We start from the raw sequence: 19,100 nt of genomic DNA on the forward strand, positions 1-19,100 counted from the left end.
TGCCCTAAGGCTGAAAAAGTTCACAACCTGCATTAAGAACTTGAGAAAAAATTTACTGTCCCAATCACCTGTTATTGGGTACATTAAAAAAACAACAACTTTATTATGTGATCCCAGCCAGTTGAAGATCACATAGTGAATGGGATAACTTCATAAAACAAATTGCCTGTAGTATCCTTGGAAGTAAATAAATCATTATTGCTCTCACTCTAGTGTCAGTCAAACCTGAATGGTTGGTTGGCAGAGATGTGCATTTAGATATGCTTGAATGTGAATTCTTACGTATGCACATCACAATGTGAGTCTATGTGTGAATACTTCCTTTCCTTTCACAGTCCTCTAGAATAGGAAGTAATACAGTACCTCAGTCTCACATGCTTAAAAAAACCTCTCTCAAAAGTAGAGGGCAGTTTTTGAGGGCTGCAAAAACATTTGCTAAATTTGCCCCCCCCCCTTTTCAGTTCAGCTCTTGTTTACTAGAGAAACATAAGGGGAATTGGAGAACAGCCTTTACAGCTTTGAAGACACTCGAACTCAGAACACAAGGGAGAAACATGCTAAGAGGAAGGCACACTTGGCAAATCCACACCATGATCAACTCCCGCCCAGAAACCAATGTCCCCACTGTGGAAGGACATGTGGATCCAGAATTGGCCTCCACAGTCACTTACAGACTCATTGTTAAAGCTGTGTTTATGGAAGACAATCTTACTCGACTATGAGTGATCGCCAAAGAAGAAGAAGAAGACATAAGAGGACAATGGCCAATCTTATTTTTTTGCTGAAGTGTGTTCCACTCATTTCTCTTTCACAAAAAAATCCTGTTTCTATATTTTCTTTTGATCTTGGCAGCTTTTTTAGTGACAAGAGGGTGATTTTTCATTGGAACCTGGGGAAGGAAGAGCTAAATCTCACCTTCCTGTGCACTTCTGTCCTAGGCCCCACATGCCTAGTATTAAATTAAAAAATTGGTCACTTAACTTAACACAATGGCAGTGTTTCCTTTTGGTTCTGGCCATGCTATGCCAGCACCTATTGGAAACAATCTGGCCCAGAGCCCCATCTTTTATTTAAAAGGGAAGAGCTACTCTCTATGCTTAGTGTATCTGAGAGAAAATGTGATGTGAGAGAAAATGTGCTGCTCATATTCTGCCCAGTTGTTTAGTTGTTTAGTTGCTCCCATTGTGAAAGCTAGTAACGGAAGTCCCAGCTATGACTAGCATGTCAAGGAAGTAGTGATATCATGTATGTATTATGTACTCAGAAAGAAAAAGCAATAGGCTAGAATCACAAGATGGAGCTTTCTGATTCCTATAGAACTGGGGTGGCTAGCTTGTTGAGTGGACCTGATGGGAGTTGGAGTCCAGCAGAAATGGCGGGACACAAGCTAGCCACTCCTGCTTACAGAAGCTACTTTCCTCCACTGCAGAAGTTAGAGCAGCCCATAGAAGACAACAGAATATTAGTATACAGTGGTACCTCGGGTTAAGTACTTAATTCTTTCTGGAGGTCCGTACTTAACCTGAAGCACCACTTCAGCTAATGGGGCCTCCTACTGCTGCTGTGCTGCCGGAGCACGATTTCTGTTCTCATCCTGAAGCAAAGTTCTTAACCTGAAGCACTATTTCTGGGTTAGCAGAGTATGTAACCTGAAGCGTATGTAACCTGAGGTACCACTGTTCTTGTAACTTCACAGCCATGTACCTCTTTACTTGCCCACTTTCCAAAAAAATGTAGTAATGAAGATGGGAATTCCTGTTCTTTCTAATTCAGTTCTTATTTCATGTGAAAACATGTATTTTCTTCCTTTTTAAACTTCGTAAAAATTGACAGCTGTGGCAGAGAGCAGTTTACTACAACCCTGCAACCATATGTCAGGAGTACTCTGATGGTGTTTCCTGCTTGGCAGGGGATTGGACTCGATGGCCCTTGTGGTCTCTTCCAACTCTATGATTCTATGATTCTAAGCCCAAATCCTCTGTTAACCCTTCTGCAAGCCTGCAGTAGTGCCAGTTTGCATTTCCACCTTAAAATCTTCCAATCATAACATCCCTCAGGTTGCAGCAAAGTTAATCTACCTAAATTTCCCCCTTCAACCCAACCCAACTCAGATCTAGCACTAAGTTGCAAACAAAACTCTCGTGCTTTCTGGTCATGCATGCTAACATATTATGCTTAAAGTTTTTAAAAACTACCTTCGTTTTGGAGTGGTTTTGTGTGTGTGTGTGTGCGCGCGCGCATGCGCGCTCATACCAGCATTATGTTCTCAATTCCAATAAGCATCTACTCTTTCAAGAACAAGTCAGAGGAACAAGCAGTGAATCTCCTGTCACTGATCCCTAGCTGCTTATTGGAGGCACAAACAGCTGCCAACAAAGAGGTGACAGTGGCTGGGCATGGAAATATACAACTTGGAACACAGCAAATGATATTAGTCTGTGTTTGCTTCCTTTCTCCAACCACTCCGATCATCATTCTTCTATGTTCATTTTTTCTGCTTTTCCTTCAGACAGGAAAAAGAAGAAAAAAAGTGTGTGGGGGGGTGAAATATGATCTGAGAGAAATGAGAGAAAATGTGCTTGTGGTATTCTGCCCAAAGGCAAGCCGGCAGTGTTCACTTTGACCTTTGCCTTTCATTGTAAGCAGGCTCCAGCCTTTATCTCGTTCTCTCTTATGTACATTGTCCTGATTCTGCGTTCCCTCACCATGGGTGCATTTCAAACACTATGGGAATTTTCATAGTGAAGATGCAAGGGAGAATAAAAATCATGCCCCATTGTGCAATAACTGTTTCTCCCTCTCCCCATTTTTTGTTGTTGCTGTGAGTGTCATTAGAAAGGCTTTGAACAGATAAGGCTGAGGCAACTGGGTTTCTCATTTGAGTTCAAAAAAGGATCACATTGGCAAACAAAAAAACCCCACCAATACCACAAAGCAACAGTGAAGTGCTACTGGGACCAGAGCTGCTGCCAGATGGGTAGAAAGGGTCGGGTGGTGTTTCTTTGGGGTGGGGGCAAAGCCGTTAGGGGTTCTAGACTCTTAGCTGCCATTAAAAAAAAGCTTTAAAAGTTCTTACGTGCTGTAGATCAAACCATATAAGCCAAAATGTGAACACACACACACACCCCGTTTCTGTGAAATGAGCAAACCTGGTTCGTAGTCGCCATCTTACATAGTTTTAGCCAATGAGTGAAGTTAGAGCTGCAATTGGCAAGTAACCATTTTGGAAGAGCTAGGAATTATTACAGCTATGCTTTCCTGTTTCTATCTCATTACTGCCCAGACATGGCCTACAATGGTGTGCGCGCTCATCATGTGAGTTGAGTGAGTTTGTGGCTTTCAGCAGCAACATATCTACCTGGCCACCCACTGTTCTCTGTCTGTGCACATTCTTGCTCTGTGCTGGGATTCTAATGAGGCCATGAATTGCACACAAGTTCCTAATATAAAGGAATGTAGCCTGTTCCATGGCTAACCATAAAGGATGACTGTAGCTCAACAAGAAAAGGCAGGGATGGTACGTGTATACTGTGCATTTTGTATATTCGTTTTGTCCTAGTACTTTGAGCAAAACATCTATTGCTGACAGTCCAGTTATGTAGCATTATGCCTTCTGCCTCTTGTCTCCTTCATACAGAAATACTTAACAAAATGTGTTTTAAGTTTACAATCAGTGCTAGATTCTTCCGTACCTGAGCTTTTCACGCACCTCCTTTGCACCTGCCAAGACTCCCTCCCCTTTCCAATTAAAACAAAGTTAGCTGAGGTTGTTTCTCAGGGGGGTGTTGTTGGTTTTGAGGGGATGTTTGATTGGCAGGGAGTGTTGCCTTTTCTTTTTGTTTTGTGTTGTGTTTGTTTTGGGTTGTATGGAGGTCTTCCCCCTGCTTTTGATGCGGGTTTTGAGCATCGTTGTGTTTCTCCTGTGAAATGGGTGCATTTGTGGCGCCCATGGCAGTTTCTAAGATTTTAAAATCTGCCTGCAGGCCTAAAAAGGTTGGGAACCCCAGTAAAAAATACCTTTCTACCTTCATATGTCTTTGTATGTGAAATGGTAAAAGAAGGAAAGCTTTGTTACTGTTGCCTCTGTACTCAGCAGGCAGGCATGGAGATACTGTTTTTTTTGGGGGGGGGGAGATGCAGAGAAATAAAAGAGAAGGAAGAGGAAGGGTGAGAAATTGGGGGGCACAGAGTGGAGGAAGAGATTTGTGAGAGAAGGAGGGAGCCTGTGGCCCTTAAACCATCTGCACTGGGATGTTCTTTGGAATAAGTTTTCTTCCCCTTCTCAGCATTGACTAAGCTGTGTAACTGAATTTCCAGTAACTTTCAGGAGACCACTTTTTTTTTTAATGGTGGATGAACTTATTGCAGTTCTTACACAACATTTTTTTGCAACATTGTAGAACTATTGATTTTTAAAGAGATCTGCAATAAACAAACAAACAGAAAGAAGGGGAAACTTCCCAGTCTGGTAAATATGTATGCAATGTGTCCCGACATGGGGGAGTGGTGAGGCTTCTAGGCTGACATGTGACAGGCGAGAACAGCTGCTGATTTAAGAGAAGCACAAAAAAGATTGCTGAACTTTTAAAGCAGAGGTATAGCAAAAGTTAAATTTAGATCACTTTCTTTCATATCATCTCTATTACTTTGGAACTTGCTGTACCGCTGTACTCTATTGCTTACAAGAAGACAAACAGTTTTTGAGAAACTAGCTACCACTGGCATGAAAAGTGAGAAGAGCTCTAAGGCTTAAGTGTAGAATCTCCTTTTGAACAATCTGTTTATGCTTCTGGACAGCAACTTTGGGATTCCCTTTACCTCTCCTTTGTATGGGGAAGGTATTTATTTCAAAGCATTTCAGAGGAACAGCCTATGAAACTGAGTGGAGCCTGGTCAGCAGATGTGAGAATCCAGTGGAGGTGCCTGTTGTCGGAGAGAGAGAATGTGTGTCCCGAGATAGCCAAGGCTTGGGCAATGTGGAGATTTGAGAGTCATAACCAGCACTTTGCATTAGGCTTGGAAACAAACTGGCAGTCAATGCAGATGTTTCAAAACGGTTCCCAACAGCTCACAAACAAATACAGTAGAGGCATTCTGTACCAGCTGATTTCCAGACAAAGTATTAAAGTTGGACCCACACAGAACACTGAGGTCACTGGGACATGAATGACAGTTTCTAAAATGGAAGGTTTCTAAAATGGAAGATACATCTGGGATGCATTTTGCTAAACCTGAATGCCATAGCCAACCTTACCATCAATTTTATACACACACACACACACACACACACACACTATGGACACTAAGACATTCTTACTCAGCTACGAGTGATCACCAAAGAATGAATACACACAAACACATTCCCCCCTTTAAAATGGCAGGATACCCTACTATATTCCAAATGGCGTTTAAAAATTGCTGTTTCCGAATAAGTTTGCCGGTGCAGTGCAGGAGCTACAGTTAAAGACACCTTTGCTCAAATTGTCCAGAAAACCAGAGTTAATTCAGACTGGAAGAGGGTGAAGATTTGGCTTGAATTTGGTCTTGAATTTATGTGAACATTTGTAAATGAACACCTGAATACTTACCGCTAATAGGCAGGTGTGACCCCAGGTGTATCCACAGCAGTGGGCAGAGGAGGAATGATTGCTGGGAGGAGTGCAGAGAGAAGAAACATCATAGCACACCTGAATCAGCACAACCAGACGCCTTTAGTTGCCCAGCTGCAACAAGACATGTCTCTCCCCTATCGGTTCGTACAACCACGGCAGGCTCTGTAACCTTCCAACAGTTTGACTTCACCCCCAAAGGCGCACTCTTCCATTGTCTTCCAAGACAGACGGAGGCCAACAACAACAACAACAACAATTAGCTTTCATGGACTTAGTGAATGATTTTGAAAGAAAGGCCTGTTGTTTGTTCAACTAATACTTTTCTTATATAATTAAATATAACTAAAAGTTTATCTTACAGTTTTTTTAGTGCATTTAACAACCATAGTGGTCCGTAAATACCAGGTTTCCGGTGTAAGTGCTTTCTGTTTGCTAACTACTGTGCATTTTCTTCTATGCAGTAGGCCTCTTTGAGTTGTTAATCAGCAGCTGTCTGAAGCTTCCCCCCCCCCCCTTGCAGTGCTGCTACTGATGTCACTTCCCCCTTGGCAAACGCCTACGGAGGCTCTGCTGCTTTTGAGATTGGTCACAGGGAGGGGAGAGAGAGAGAGAGAGAGAGAGAGAGAGAGAGAGAGAGAGGCTGAGTGAGTGCATTCTATGTCCTGGGACCCTGTTTACTTAACATTCCCAGCCAAGGAAGCCCTGGTTTAAACAGGATTGCGGATGCAGCCTGTCCATTACAGATGAGGAAATTATTATTCTGGGATTCTAGAAATTCCTTTGTTTAAGCCCCTAGCGTGGATTATGAGAATGCAGAATGCCTTTCCTTTTGGGCCTGCGGCAGGTAACTTGTTTCTGGTTTGTTTGTTTGACTAGCTAGGGTGGAGAATGTGAGATTTTGCTGGCTTAAAAAAGAAGAAAGAAAATCAGCTCTGCTTGCCTTGTGAAGTGAGCCACTCAAGTAAAATCCAATGCGATCTTTTGTCTTCCTCTGTTGTGTTTATGCTAGGGGAAAAACAAATCTATTTTACTTAACATTGAATAATTCTGCAGATAAAGGGAAGAAACTTTATTATTATTATTTGAAGCAAAAAAATTGTCCGTGTCCCCCCCCCACTTCACTCTATTTTATGGCTTTCACTTTTGGTTTTTAAGGACTTTTGTGCTTTAAGGACTTTTAGGGGTTTAAAGCTGACTTGGGTTTTGTGTTTGTGCTTTGGCTGAGTTCTGGTTTAGAGTAAACAAGAAACAGTCAACAGCTTCTAATAAGAAACTGTCAGAGCTAACAGTGCACATGCTTTTTAAACCCGTTTCTGAATTTGTTGTGTATGTGCTGGAGTTTTAAAGTACTCATAATTTTATTACTACTAACCAAAATACATAGCCTGGAATGAGTAAAAGCAGCAAGTCACCCATCTGCTCCCTGGTGGGCAGCAGCCGGCTTCTACCAAATTTGAATCATCTTAGTCCAGGAGCTATTTGTTCCAGGAACAACATCTGATTACTTGTACACATCACCTAGCTTATGTTCTTAGGCAAGTAAGTGTAGCAAATGAAGTCTGGAGGTATTACAGGTATGTGAGCATTAAAGTTGTCTCTTTTTCTTTTCTTTTCTTTTTTTGATGGTGAGTGTTGTTAGTTTTACTTTCCAAAAAGCACTCTAAAAAGTGAAAAACAGCTGTTTTGTTTGTAGCTACCTAGTTTATTTTTTGAAACCAAATCTTTTTTATTTGGGCTTACATAATTCTATTCAAGAATTGAGACAAGAACTACCTCTAGCGCAATGACCTTTTGCCACTGACTGCTCTGCTTACTTGAAGCGGGCAGAATAAATTTAGGCTATATGTAAAGTTCTAAATAGAACTTAAGATTCGGTTATGGTTATAGTTCTATTAGATAAGAGGAAAGCTGTGGGCTGCCAATTTAAGGGCATTCGTTTGGGGAATATGCATGTTAAGCCTCCCAAGAAATGTTGAAATTGAACCAATTGACCTTGTTAGAATTACGTCAGCAGCAGATAGCTACGTGTCTTTAGAAATCTTTCAAATCCATGTATATTTCCATAAAGGAAATTTGGGCACCTTCTGGGGTTTCTTTACTGATGTAGGAAGCCTCAAAGGAGGCAATCCAGTTTCTGAAACCAGTTTGTTTACCTTTTCTTTGTTTCACTTGATTTTTCTCTTTGTCCTTAGCTGCTTAGTTGCTTACTGTTTGCTCCTGTCTGTGGTTCACAGGGCCGGTCTGAGCAGCAAAAGCAGTTGCTTTATTCCTTTCTGTCTACTTGAACTTATAGCATATAGCTGTTTAGAGACTGCTGTGTAAATGCAATAAGCTCCCTGTGCTGTGTTAGCTACATATCTGCCAGTTTAGTGTATGTTAGAAAATAAACTGATTTCTAATTTTTCTATAGCTATTTTAGAGTTGTAAACAATAGGACCTTATTTCAGTATGACTAGATCAAATAGCTAAAGCATAGGCCCATAAATAGTTCACAAGATACACCTTAGGCTGCTTATTATCTTTAAAACAGCTATACTTTTTTCTTTCCTGATATTTGTCTAGGACAAAATCTTCTAAAAATCACTAACAGAAGTAGATGCTTGTGAAATTTAACTAAACAAAATAATACTATTGAAGAAAATAAGTTTGCAGTCGTTATAAGAAAGCTCAGGGGAGACTTTTGGAAGTTCACCCCTTGCTCAAGGCACCTACCATCCCTTGCAAGGTCCTCATGTTGGTCAGAGGTAAGAATCAGGATTGCAACCAAGTATAGAAAAAGCAAAGTACTTAGTAAGCCTGATCTTTATCGGGTCTGTTGAAACAGAGGTTCCCACTTCCAAAACAAGAAGCGGAAAAAGAACCCCAAACAGAAGTGAGTTACAATTTTTTTAATGCTTGTACAGCGACCACCCAACCCAATCACAGAAAGCCCACCCAACAAAAATGCAACACACTGTCACAAAAATGGATGTACATGTAAATCAGATCATGCTAAGAGTTCACGTTCAGCATATTTACCAGTCTGTCAATCAAAGATACCTCACAATACCTGATAATTGCCCTTCCTGGCCTATCTGAGACATCTTTTTGAAATGGTGAATGCCTTGATGCCAGAATCCATTGTCACAGACCTGTCCCCATTCATACACAGGAATCTGTGATCCCTCTTTAAACTGGAGTGCAGATGTTGAGCAGTACAGTTATGCATTAAATTTGTTTTGTTAGTGCTGAAGTTGTAGCTTTTGCAGCTTTAGTGTAATGGCATTCAGGCTATACTGTATGGCCATCAACATTAGCTTTAAAGTGCTCCTGCTGTGAAATAGTTTGTTGCTTTGTTACGTTATGTATTTATGTGTTTTTATAATGTAAACTGCAGTGTGATCTTTGGATAAAGGGCAGTATATAAATCAAACAAACAAACAGTCTTTTTATTGACAATGCTCTGTGCAGAGCATTTCTTTCTAGCCCCTCCCTTTCTTCACTTGTGTACCACTTCAGATCTTAGTATCTGTTTGCCCATTATGTCCAAATCTGAGGAACTCTGATTAAATATAAATTGATCAGCTAAAATCTGATGATTTATGACACCTCAATCATCCAAATTAGGCCACTGAGGTTTTTTTACTATTGGACAACTAAGCAGTTATTTTTAAAGTTGCAATTGAAACTGTTCTGCTCAGTGTTCGAAGCTGGAATAAAAAAGCTAGGAGCCAAATGACTTCTGGGACCTGGGTTGTGGGCACCAAAATAGAATGTCTTGTCGTCACTGGAAGGGGGGGTCAGCAACACTTTTTTATTTTGTTAAGCATGAATTAATACACAATTCACATAAGTGACACATTGTTAATATCACATTTTTAATACATGTTTAATTTGGTGTTTACAATAAAAATACTGGTATCATACTTCAGTTTTCAAAACACTCTTTATTGTTAAACTCCTTAACTTATTGTCTATCCTTAACATATACTCCGAGGCTTCAGAGAACATACAGTGGAACCTCCTGTTACGTACTGTTCTCCTTATGAACACTTCGGGTTACAAGCTCTGCTAACCTGGAAGTAGGTGCTCCTGGTTGCAAACTTTGCCCCAGGATGCGAGCGGAAGTTGCATGCCGGCGCCGCGGCAGCGGGAGGCACCATTAGCGAAAGCGCGCATCAGGTTAAGAACGGACATCCGGAACAAATTAAGTTCGTAACTAGCGGTACCACTGTACATTTCAGTAATCTTGAGTGTCAGCCAGGCGCAAAAAATGGCAGCCAGAGGTGCTCTCAAATGGAGAACCTTTAGGTGCAAAATGTGTCTGGTGCCCTGCTAATTTCGAACCCTGGTTCTGCTTCGTTGTTTAACATGTCCCTTTCAGGTGAGATATCACAGTTGTGAAGGTAGTTTTCCCGGGTGAGGCCCATCCATTGCAATCTGTGTCTGCTGACCCCTGCAATTTTTCCAAATGGAAGAAACATGATTGCATAATTTCTGATATTGGGGAACTGTGTTCATGCTTTGCCTTCATCCTTGAGAGGGGCTGTAGCTCAGTGGTAGAGCAAGTGGTTTGCATGTAGAAGGTTCCCAGTCCAATCCTCAGCATATACAGGTAGAGCTGGGAGAGAGCCCTGTCTGCAGCCTTGGAAAATGGCTGCCAATGAGTGTAGGCAATAATGAGCTAGGTAGACCAATGGTCTGACATGGTATAGGTAGCTTCCTATGTTCCATCTTCTTAGAAGGTTGGAGTTGAGCATCCCCCCCCACCCCACCCCCCCAAAAAACTTTACCAAGTTTGAACATCAATTAACTTGGCTGTGTAGAATATTCTGCAGTCTCTGGACAAGGGTCTACAAAAGTACTGGTCACATAGCAGTGGTGAGTCTATCTCTGGGCAAGGTTAGTGGAAAGTGAGTGATGCTCCTGGGCTCGCTGGGTTTTGGAAGCATTTTGAAGCACTTAGGCTTCTCAATGCTTTCTGTGGTAGTTTCTTCTCAATTTTGTTTCTAAATTAAAATCTTTAATTAAGGAGAGAGGGAATGACAGAACTGTAACAGTGCATAGTACAAAGAAGAGATTCAGCACAGTCAAGACTCAGAGCACAAAGAAGTCAAGGCCATGAATATGACCTATATGCAATAAGCTCTTTCAATAGAGATCTGTCAGGAGATAATAAGCATGTAGAAAAGTCACTACTGTTGGCATATGAAATAAAGTGACACCACACAGATTGAATTCACATGGTTATGCCTATTCATTTAGAGCAGGGGTGGGGAATCTGTTGGACTGTTGGATCGCTGACTGTTGGCCATGATGGGTGGGGTGGGGCTGACAGGGGTTAAGAGTCCAAGAGTATCCTGGGAGGGAGGGCACAGATTCACTAACCTTGGTTTATAAAGGTCGCTTTTGGGGTTGTGGGAGGAGCCAGAAGATTTGCAGACACACTGAATGTATCAATTTTGGCCTATAGTTGAAAGCAGGAGCAGGAAATAAAGGATTGGGGGAGAAAGGAAATGGGCCTGCTCAAGCCCCATACTATATCCTAGAGTGGGGAAAGGGGCTATGTGTCATTAGATTTTTTAAAAAGAAGCTTATTTTGAGCAGTTCCTATTCTCCGTTAGCTGGCGCCCTAAACAGAAGGACTGTTCAGGAATTGGGATGCACTACAACATGTTGCAAGTCCATTTTTTTCTGCTTTAGATGTAAGGGTCTTCCCTCAACAGAAAATGGTTTCCCTCCAGGTTTTCCTCCTTTCTTTCCTGCCACCTCTCATGCTGTTCTTGGGGTTTGTTGATGGTGGGAGTTTTTGGCAACAAACCTAACAGTGCATTTCTATACTAGTTAGTAAATTAAGGGGTTAGGGACCACATAGCTGTAATGTTATAAAGTGCAGCTAGGTCACGCTCCCTCACCTTCAGGGATGGAGGAAGTATTGTCTGTTTCCTATTCCTCTTTCTCCCTCTCTTCTGTTGAAACCATGTAAGCTGAGCATACATCTGAGGCTAGTGCTCAGACCACATATTTGAGACTTAAATTTCTGTATTTTGCAATCAAGAATACCTTCTGCTGTAGCATTGAGTGATGCATGAGTGAGACCTGTGTTTCTTGGTCTTTTATTGTATTGCATATGAATAAAGGCAATGCTAATGTAGATAGAATTGCATGTGGTCATCCATTTAGGTCTGTTTTATGTTGTTTTGTTGCTCAATAAAGTTGCACTGCATGACTAAGGAGCAAGACCCAGGATCCTTGCAGAGTCTTGCTGGAGCGCAACTCTGTTGCTGCCTGGAACCTGAAAGCTGAGCCCCAGCATTTTCTGTAACAGATCCTATAAACACTTTTGGATTGTGTGCTGCTTCATTGGCACCCCTAAAAATATTGCCTCCCCAAGCAACTGCTTGGGTTGCTTGTCCAGTCAGGTGTTCTTCCACATACTACTGTTTAAGCAGTAGCTGAATATAGCCATAAGCCCCCATGAAAAACAAGAGGCCCTTACGCAGAAAGATGTAGCATGGCATCTGTCAGAGGCTCAGGAGCAGAAGAGCAGGGGAGAGAGCAAATAGAGAGCGGAGGAGAGGAATCAGAGGGGAGCGTAGGGGAATATGACAGTGGACCGAGAGATTCCATGAGCTTCTCCAGCGAATCTGAAGATTCCCAGGAGGGGGCGCCTATGGTAAGGGCGAGGCGAATCCCAGAGGGGACGATCCATAAACAAGGAACCAGAGGGGAGTCCCGAGGGAGTAGCGGAGCAGTAGGGCCAGTTCCCCCACCAGAGCACAGTGGGGGGGAAGAGTCACGTGAGTCAGGACCAGCTTCTCCTCCATCGGGGAGTGGGGAGACGGAGGGAAGGCCAGGTCCAGCTAGCCTCCCCGAAAGGGGGAGCAGTGACACAAGTGTAACGGTCAGAAGGAAAGTGGGAGGCTGCGCGCGCGCGCCAAGTTCAAATGTGGAGGAGCGCGGGACAGCAGAAAACCCGGATTGGGAGCCAGGTCCTAAAGCCCGAAAGAGGGGGGGGGGAGGAGTCGGGAGAATCAGCGTCAGAAGAATCTCGGAGGGCTGAGACTCCGACTAGCAGAAGGACCCAGAGAAAGAAGGAACAGAGGAAGGGGTGGAGTAAGGCTAGAATCGTAAGCTGGTGTCAGGGGGGAGGAGATTCAGATGGGAGTTCTACGGTCTGACGGACAGATGTAGCGTTGCGCGCTGCGCGTCTAGAAATGAGACTGAACTTCAATAAAGACTTTTAAACTTGGGCAAGGAGCAGCGTTGGTCTTGTGTGAGCTGGGACCTTGGGCAGCGCTGACAGCATCAAACATTTGTTATTAATTTAGATTGGTATTGAAGCACGTCTGAAAGGTTTGGTACTGTTAAAGCACTAAGATAAACTGTATACTTCTAGTTAAATATTAACTGTAGTAAAATTTATTTCACACTGGCTCATTGTGAATATGAAAAACCAGCTCAAGCTCTACCAGTTCTGCGAAGTGGTCTGAAGTGGATTAAGCTTCAGACCTTTCTGTTGTAAGGGATATTTTCCCAGCTGCACATCATGTCTACAGCTTTGTTGTGACTCAGGTAATCTTTCAACAGCTTTTTATGAAGTATCATAGCATAGAAGTGCCCCAGACACAAGTCTGCCTACGCAGAGATACAAGTGCCTTCTGTACATCTTAAGTGTAGTTTTAACTCATTTCTCCACACTTTTAAAGCCATTGTTAATTTTGCATTCAAATTGCCACATCTTTAAAAAAAAATGTGCAGGTTTTGAGAATATTCTATATTCACTAACTGCATCTTAATTTCTTAATTTAAGGTTATAAAACCATAATGTTCAGTTGGGGGCTGTTCAGATCTAACACCCTTAATTTTCTCCTCTATTTTTTTTATATATAATATTTATTGGAATTGTACAAAAACATCAGTTTACAAAATACAGAAAAGAACATATGAAAAGAACAAAATAAAAAAGAATAAAAAAAGAAAACCTAAAAAAAGTACATAAAAAAGAAGAAATACAAATAAAAATACAACATACAAAAAACGAATAGGTAAAAGAGAATTAAAAACAAACCCATTTTTTATTACTTTATGCTCATTAACTTGTTTCCTTGACCTCCTCACACCTCCCCTTTTTGTATTCCCATTTAGGTAATCAAATCAGCAAATCCTTACCCTCTTTCATTTATCTTAACTCTATATCTTAACATATTATAACTCTATATTTTCATCCATTATCAATTCATTTTTGCATATTCTTATTAACTTTGTTGCTAATACCCCCTATTCAATCCAATCATCATTTTAACATTCATTAATTTTACAATATTTCTGTAAATAGTCTATAAATTTCTTCCAATCTTCTTCCACCAACTCTTCTCCCTGGTCTCGGATTCTGCCAGTCATTTCCGCCAGTTCCATATAGTCCATCACCTTCATCTGCCACTCTTCCAGGGTGGGTAAATCTTGTGTCTTCCAATACTTTGCAATCAGTATTCTTCCTGCTGTTGTTGCGTACATAAAGAAAGTTCTGTCCTTCTTTTGCACCAATTGGCCGCCTATGCCCAGGAGAAAGGCCTCTGGTTTCTTCAGGAAGGTATATTTAAATACCTTTTTCATTTCATTATAGATCATCTCCCAGAAAGCCTTAATCTTTGGGCACGTCCACCAAAGATGAAAGAATGTACCTTCATTTTCTTTACATTTCCAACATTTGTTATCAGGCAAATGATATATTTTTGCAAGCTTGACTGGTGTCATGTACCACCTATATATCATTTTCATAATATTCTCTCTTAAGGCATTACATGCCGTAAATTTCATACCGGTGGTCCACAACTGTTCCCAGTCAGCAAACATAATGTTATGACCAGTATCTTGTGCCCATTTAATCATTGCAGATTTACCGTATTTTTCGCTCGATAACACGCACCTGACCATAACACGCACATAGTTTTTAGAGGAGGAAAACAAGAAAAAAAAATCTGAATGAAACAGTGGATGTATCATTTTTGTGCTTCATGCTGTGGCCACAGACATGTGATTTGACGGTGAGTTTGGGGTAGCCCAATGCAAAAATCCTGAGAATCCATGTCGATCTGTGCTTTGTAACCACGTTTTTGCACCATTGCAGCCCCAGGCAACAGTGGGTGTGTGATTTTTTTTGGTGCAGGCTGTAGCCATGGACATGCTATGTCATCTGATGGTGAATCTGGGGTGACCCAATGCAAAGATCCTGAGGATCCATGTGGATCCGTGCTTTGTAACCACGTTTTTGCACCATTGCAGCCCTGTTTTTGCATCAGATCATTGCTATGTGATCTGATGGTGAATTTGGGGTGACCCAATGCAAAGATCCTGAGGATCCATGTGGATTCGTGCTTTGTAACCACGTTTTAAGTGGGGAGGGAAGGAAAAACATAGAAGGGACAAGGAGCACGAGAGGGGTGTGCGGAGAAGCAGCTGGCTAAGAATGCAAGAGAGGGGTTTAAAGGGGGGGGAAAGGAAGGCAAAAGTCTTCCCCCCCAAGCCAGCCCCCCCTCTCTCTCCTGCATGTTTTCCGCTGCCTGCGAGTCCCTAGACGCAGCAGCAGCAGCACCGGAGCACGGAGAGGAATTAGAGGGAAGGACGCTCTGCTTTCCCCTCTGCTTGCCTGGAGGGGAGGGGATTTGCCTGCTCTTTGTTCCGTTTGAGCAAACACAGTAACGAAACAGAAGAGGGTGGGCAGTAAGACCCTGAGGCAGAATGCAGGAAAGCAGCAGCCTCCTCTCCTCCGTGACGGTGCGATATGATTTTTGCCTGATTTTTGCCCTGCACTTGGGACAGTCAGCTCCAGGGACCACACATTCGCTCAATAACACGCACAGACATTTCCCCTTACTTTTTAGGAGAAAAAATCTGCGTGTTATAGAGGGGAAAATACGGTAACCGTTTCATCCTGCGTATTCCATTTTAACAGCAAGTTATACACTCTTGAAAGTATCTTAGTTTTGGGATCTAACAGTTCTGTTTCCAATTTTGATTTTTCCACCTGGAAGCCAATTTTTTTGTCCAAATTATAGGCCTCTCTTATTTGATAATAATGAAGCCAATCTCGCACTTTATCTTTTAATTTCTCAAAATTCTGCAGTTTCAATTTGTCTCCTTCTTGTTCCAGAATTTCCCAATATTTCGGCCATTTGGCCTCCATATTGAGCTTTTTCTGAGCCTTTGCTTCCATTGGTGACAACCACCTTGGGGTTTTATTTTCCAATAAGTCTTTGTATCTTATCCAGACATTGAACAATGCTTTCCTGACAATATGGTTTTTAAATGCTTTATGTGCTTTAACCTTGTCATACCACAAATATGCATGCCACCCAAAAACATTATTAAAACCTTCCAAATCCAAAATGTCTGTGTTCTCAAGAAGCAGCCAGTCTTTCAACCAGCAGAATGCTGCTGATTCATAGTAAAGTTTAAGGTCTGGCAGGGCAAATCCGCCTCTCTCCTTTGCATCAGTTAATATTTTAAATTTTATTCTGGACTTCTTGCCCTGCCAGACAAATCTAGAAATGTCTCTCTGCCACTTCTTGAAACAGTCCATCTTGTCCAAAATTTGCCATGATTGAAACAGAAATAACATTTTTGGCAATACATTCATCTATATAGCTGCAATTCGACCCAACAAGGAAAGCTTCAAATTTGACCATATTTCTAAGTCTTTTTTCACTTCTGTCCAACATTTCTCATAGTTATCTTTAAATAAATTTAAGTTCTTAGCAGTCATATTAACCCCCAGATATTTTACTTTCTTAACTAATGTTAAACCTGTCTCCTTCTGAAACCTCTCTTTCTCAATCGGTGTTAAATTTTTCTCAAGAACTTTAGTTTTTGACTTGTTCAGCTTAAATCCTGCCACATGACCAAATTCTTGAATCAGTTCTAATACTCTTTTCGTACTAGATTCTGGCTCCTGTAACGTCAAAACTAGGTCATCTGCAATTAATTTTCTCCTCTAGACCTAAAATAAAATATGATCTGTAAAACTACCGTATTTTTTGCTCTATAAGACTCACTCTTTCCCTCCTAAAAAGTAAGGGGGAATGTGTGTGCGTCTTATGGAGCAAATGCAGGCTGTGCAGCTATCACAGAAGCCAGAACAGCAAGAGGGATTGCTGCTTTCACTGCGCAGCGATCACTCTTGCTGTTCTGGCTTCTGAGATTCAGAATATTTTTTTTTCTTCTTGTTTTCCTCCTCCAAAAACTAGGTGCGTCTTGTGGTCTGGTGCGTCTTATAGAGCGAAAAATACAGTAACTTTTAGTTGATTCAAAAAAGCCCAAAGAAATGATGCTGAACAGGTTCCATTTTCTAGAAAATCATACATATATGGACAAGGTCATTGTTGGTACATTTCTGAGCATATACCTAAGATGTTTTAATGTCCCAAGGCCATACATTTTTGTGATCTCCCTCTTTGTAAGTGGAGCAGAAAGTCTGCCCATAGAGCAGGCATAGGCAAACTCGGCCCTCCAGATGTTTTGGGACTACAACTCCCATCATCCCTAGCTAACAGGACCAGTGGTCAGGGATGATGGGAGTTGTAGTCCGAAAACATCTGGAGGGCTGAGTTTGCTTATGCTTGCCATAGAAGGCTTCTTGTTGCAGCTACATAAATATTTCTATCTTTCCCTCCATCATCAGTACTCTGGTTATAGAGTCATAAAGTAGGAGTTTGGGGGCAGATCAGGGTAGGCATTTGATCTGTTAGGACCCAAAGGTTTCCCATTTACCTGACATGCCCCCAGAACAGGAAAAGTACACTAGCCCTTGAGCTGGCATATTGATTTTCCTTTCCATTTGTTTGTTTATTATTTCAGTTTCTATCCCATCCTTCATCAATGTTCATCAATGTTCAAGGTTGGGTAATCAAAAAGCCCAAATCAAAAGCACTAAAATAATTTAAAGAAGTAAAATTTAACAACCGTATACTAAATAAACTAAACAATATAATACAATGGCAGGATAGCAAAATCAAATTGTACTTCATACATTAAATCAGCACCCCCCCCCCGAAGAATGGGGAAGAAAAGGGAGGCCTCCCCTGCCTTGTTTTCTCTGCCTTGGGTTCTTCCTTCCCCACTGCCTTCTGATTCACCAGTCCAAATGTAAAATGCAAATGCAACAAATACACTCATTGTACAGGCACACTTGTCAGGAAGCTGTAACTGGCTGTGGCTCCATATTGTACTTGCCCCTGCATCATGCATGATTTTTTATTTTTTTTTAGTGTGAGGGAGCTGCATTTTAGAAATTAAAGGAAGCTGTAGTACGTTGGCGTTCTTTGAAGGCTCTTAGGTCTTTATCTATCGTCCCCTATTCCACAGACTAGTTTTGGAAAGTGCTTTGTCATACACTCCTGGTAGATGTTCCAAGGGATGTCTGGACAGTACAGAATGTGGCAACTTTGTTCATTGTTCTGGAAACCTTTTTAATTTTTGGATCTTTAAGAGTAAAATGGAATGCAGCTGTAGATAGCATATCAGGGACCACAGGCAGCCTTGATACTTAATTTCAGCTGGAGTCTTAGCTCGAACCTCTGCTAAAGGCTACATGATTTCTTTGAACCCTGTTGTGGGTGAAATAGAGGAGTGCCCCTTCTGCTGTGAAAGGATGCAGGAGATGTTTCCTCTTTTAGAAACTATCTTAGCACTTTATGGGCACTTTGAAAATGAAGTCAGATGTCTGGCTTTTGAGGGAGGGTGCTAACTCTAACTGGGGTAGTGGGTGTTGGTGGGAATGTTAATGCTGATGCCCATGTCTCTAGATCCAAAAATAGAATGAGTCTCCTTTAGGAATAACACAGCATGTATCTTTGTTTACTTGGGCCAAAGCCAGGATGGTGGTTTTCAGGGGGGAATAACAGTGGGATGGGTATGCTTAAACCTTTCAAAGGAAATATTAAAATAATAATGATGATGATGATTTCTAATAATTTTTTAAGAACTCACTTTATACTACAGCTAACTTGGCTTGCCTTTCATGTTGGGCACTCTGATGCCAAATGTTGTAATTTGGGCTGCTCCACAGCTCTGCAACCACTTTCCTGTATTGTACGGGCATTTAAGCCAGGGAATCTGTGACATTGTTTGACTACACATCCCATCACCCTTTACCCTGCTGGGTAGGGCAGATGGAAGCTAGATATGTGTTCCTGATGATTGAAGACATATATTGCCTTTCTGGAAGACTAGGGAATCTTCCAAGGCCTGAATCTTTCCAAACTTGATCATGCGACTGCACTTTTTCTCTTACACCATAAACCTTCATGCATATTGATCCTACTATAAAAATAAACCAACATCACCTTAGTTTTGCTGTTTGTTTTATACTATAACTTAGATTTGCATGGCTTTTCATAGTGCAATGGTTCAGCTGTGCATTTTTTTCCCAGGACATAAAACAAAGACTCCAGAAATTACTTCAACACCCATTATATCTCTGCCCTACATTACACTCTGGCAAGAGGGGTC

At 41.6% G+C, this 19,100-nt stretch overlaps 1 protein-coding gene across 4 annotated transcripts in view; it reads left to right on the plus strand.

The window, feature by feature from the left end:
- The window catches only part of WBP1L (WW domain binding protein 1 like), a 53,908-nt gene that overhangs the window by 16,960 nt on the left and 17,848 nt on the right, over nt 1–19,100 (plus strand). Inside the window, exon 1 of one of the 4 annotated variants that reach the window (XM_083616460.1) lies at nt 6,159–6,456. The exons of the other annotated variants lie outside the window; for them this stretch is intronic. Within the exon in view, the coding sequence (XP_083472586.1) occupies nt 6,430–6,456 (27 nt within the window). The 5' untranslated portion in view covers nt 6,159–6,429. Of the gene's footprint in view, nt 1–6,158; nt 6,457–19,100 lie in introns of those variants that run through there. 4 annotated transcript variants of the gene reach the window in all.

The sequence above is a fragment of the Podarcis filfolensis genome (genome assembly GCF_964270895.1).
Source record: "Podarcis filfolensis genome assembly, chromosome: 5".
NCBI lineage: Eukaryota > Metazoa > Chordata > Lepidosauria > Squamata > Lacertidae > Podarcis > Podarcis filfolensis.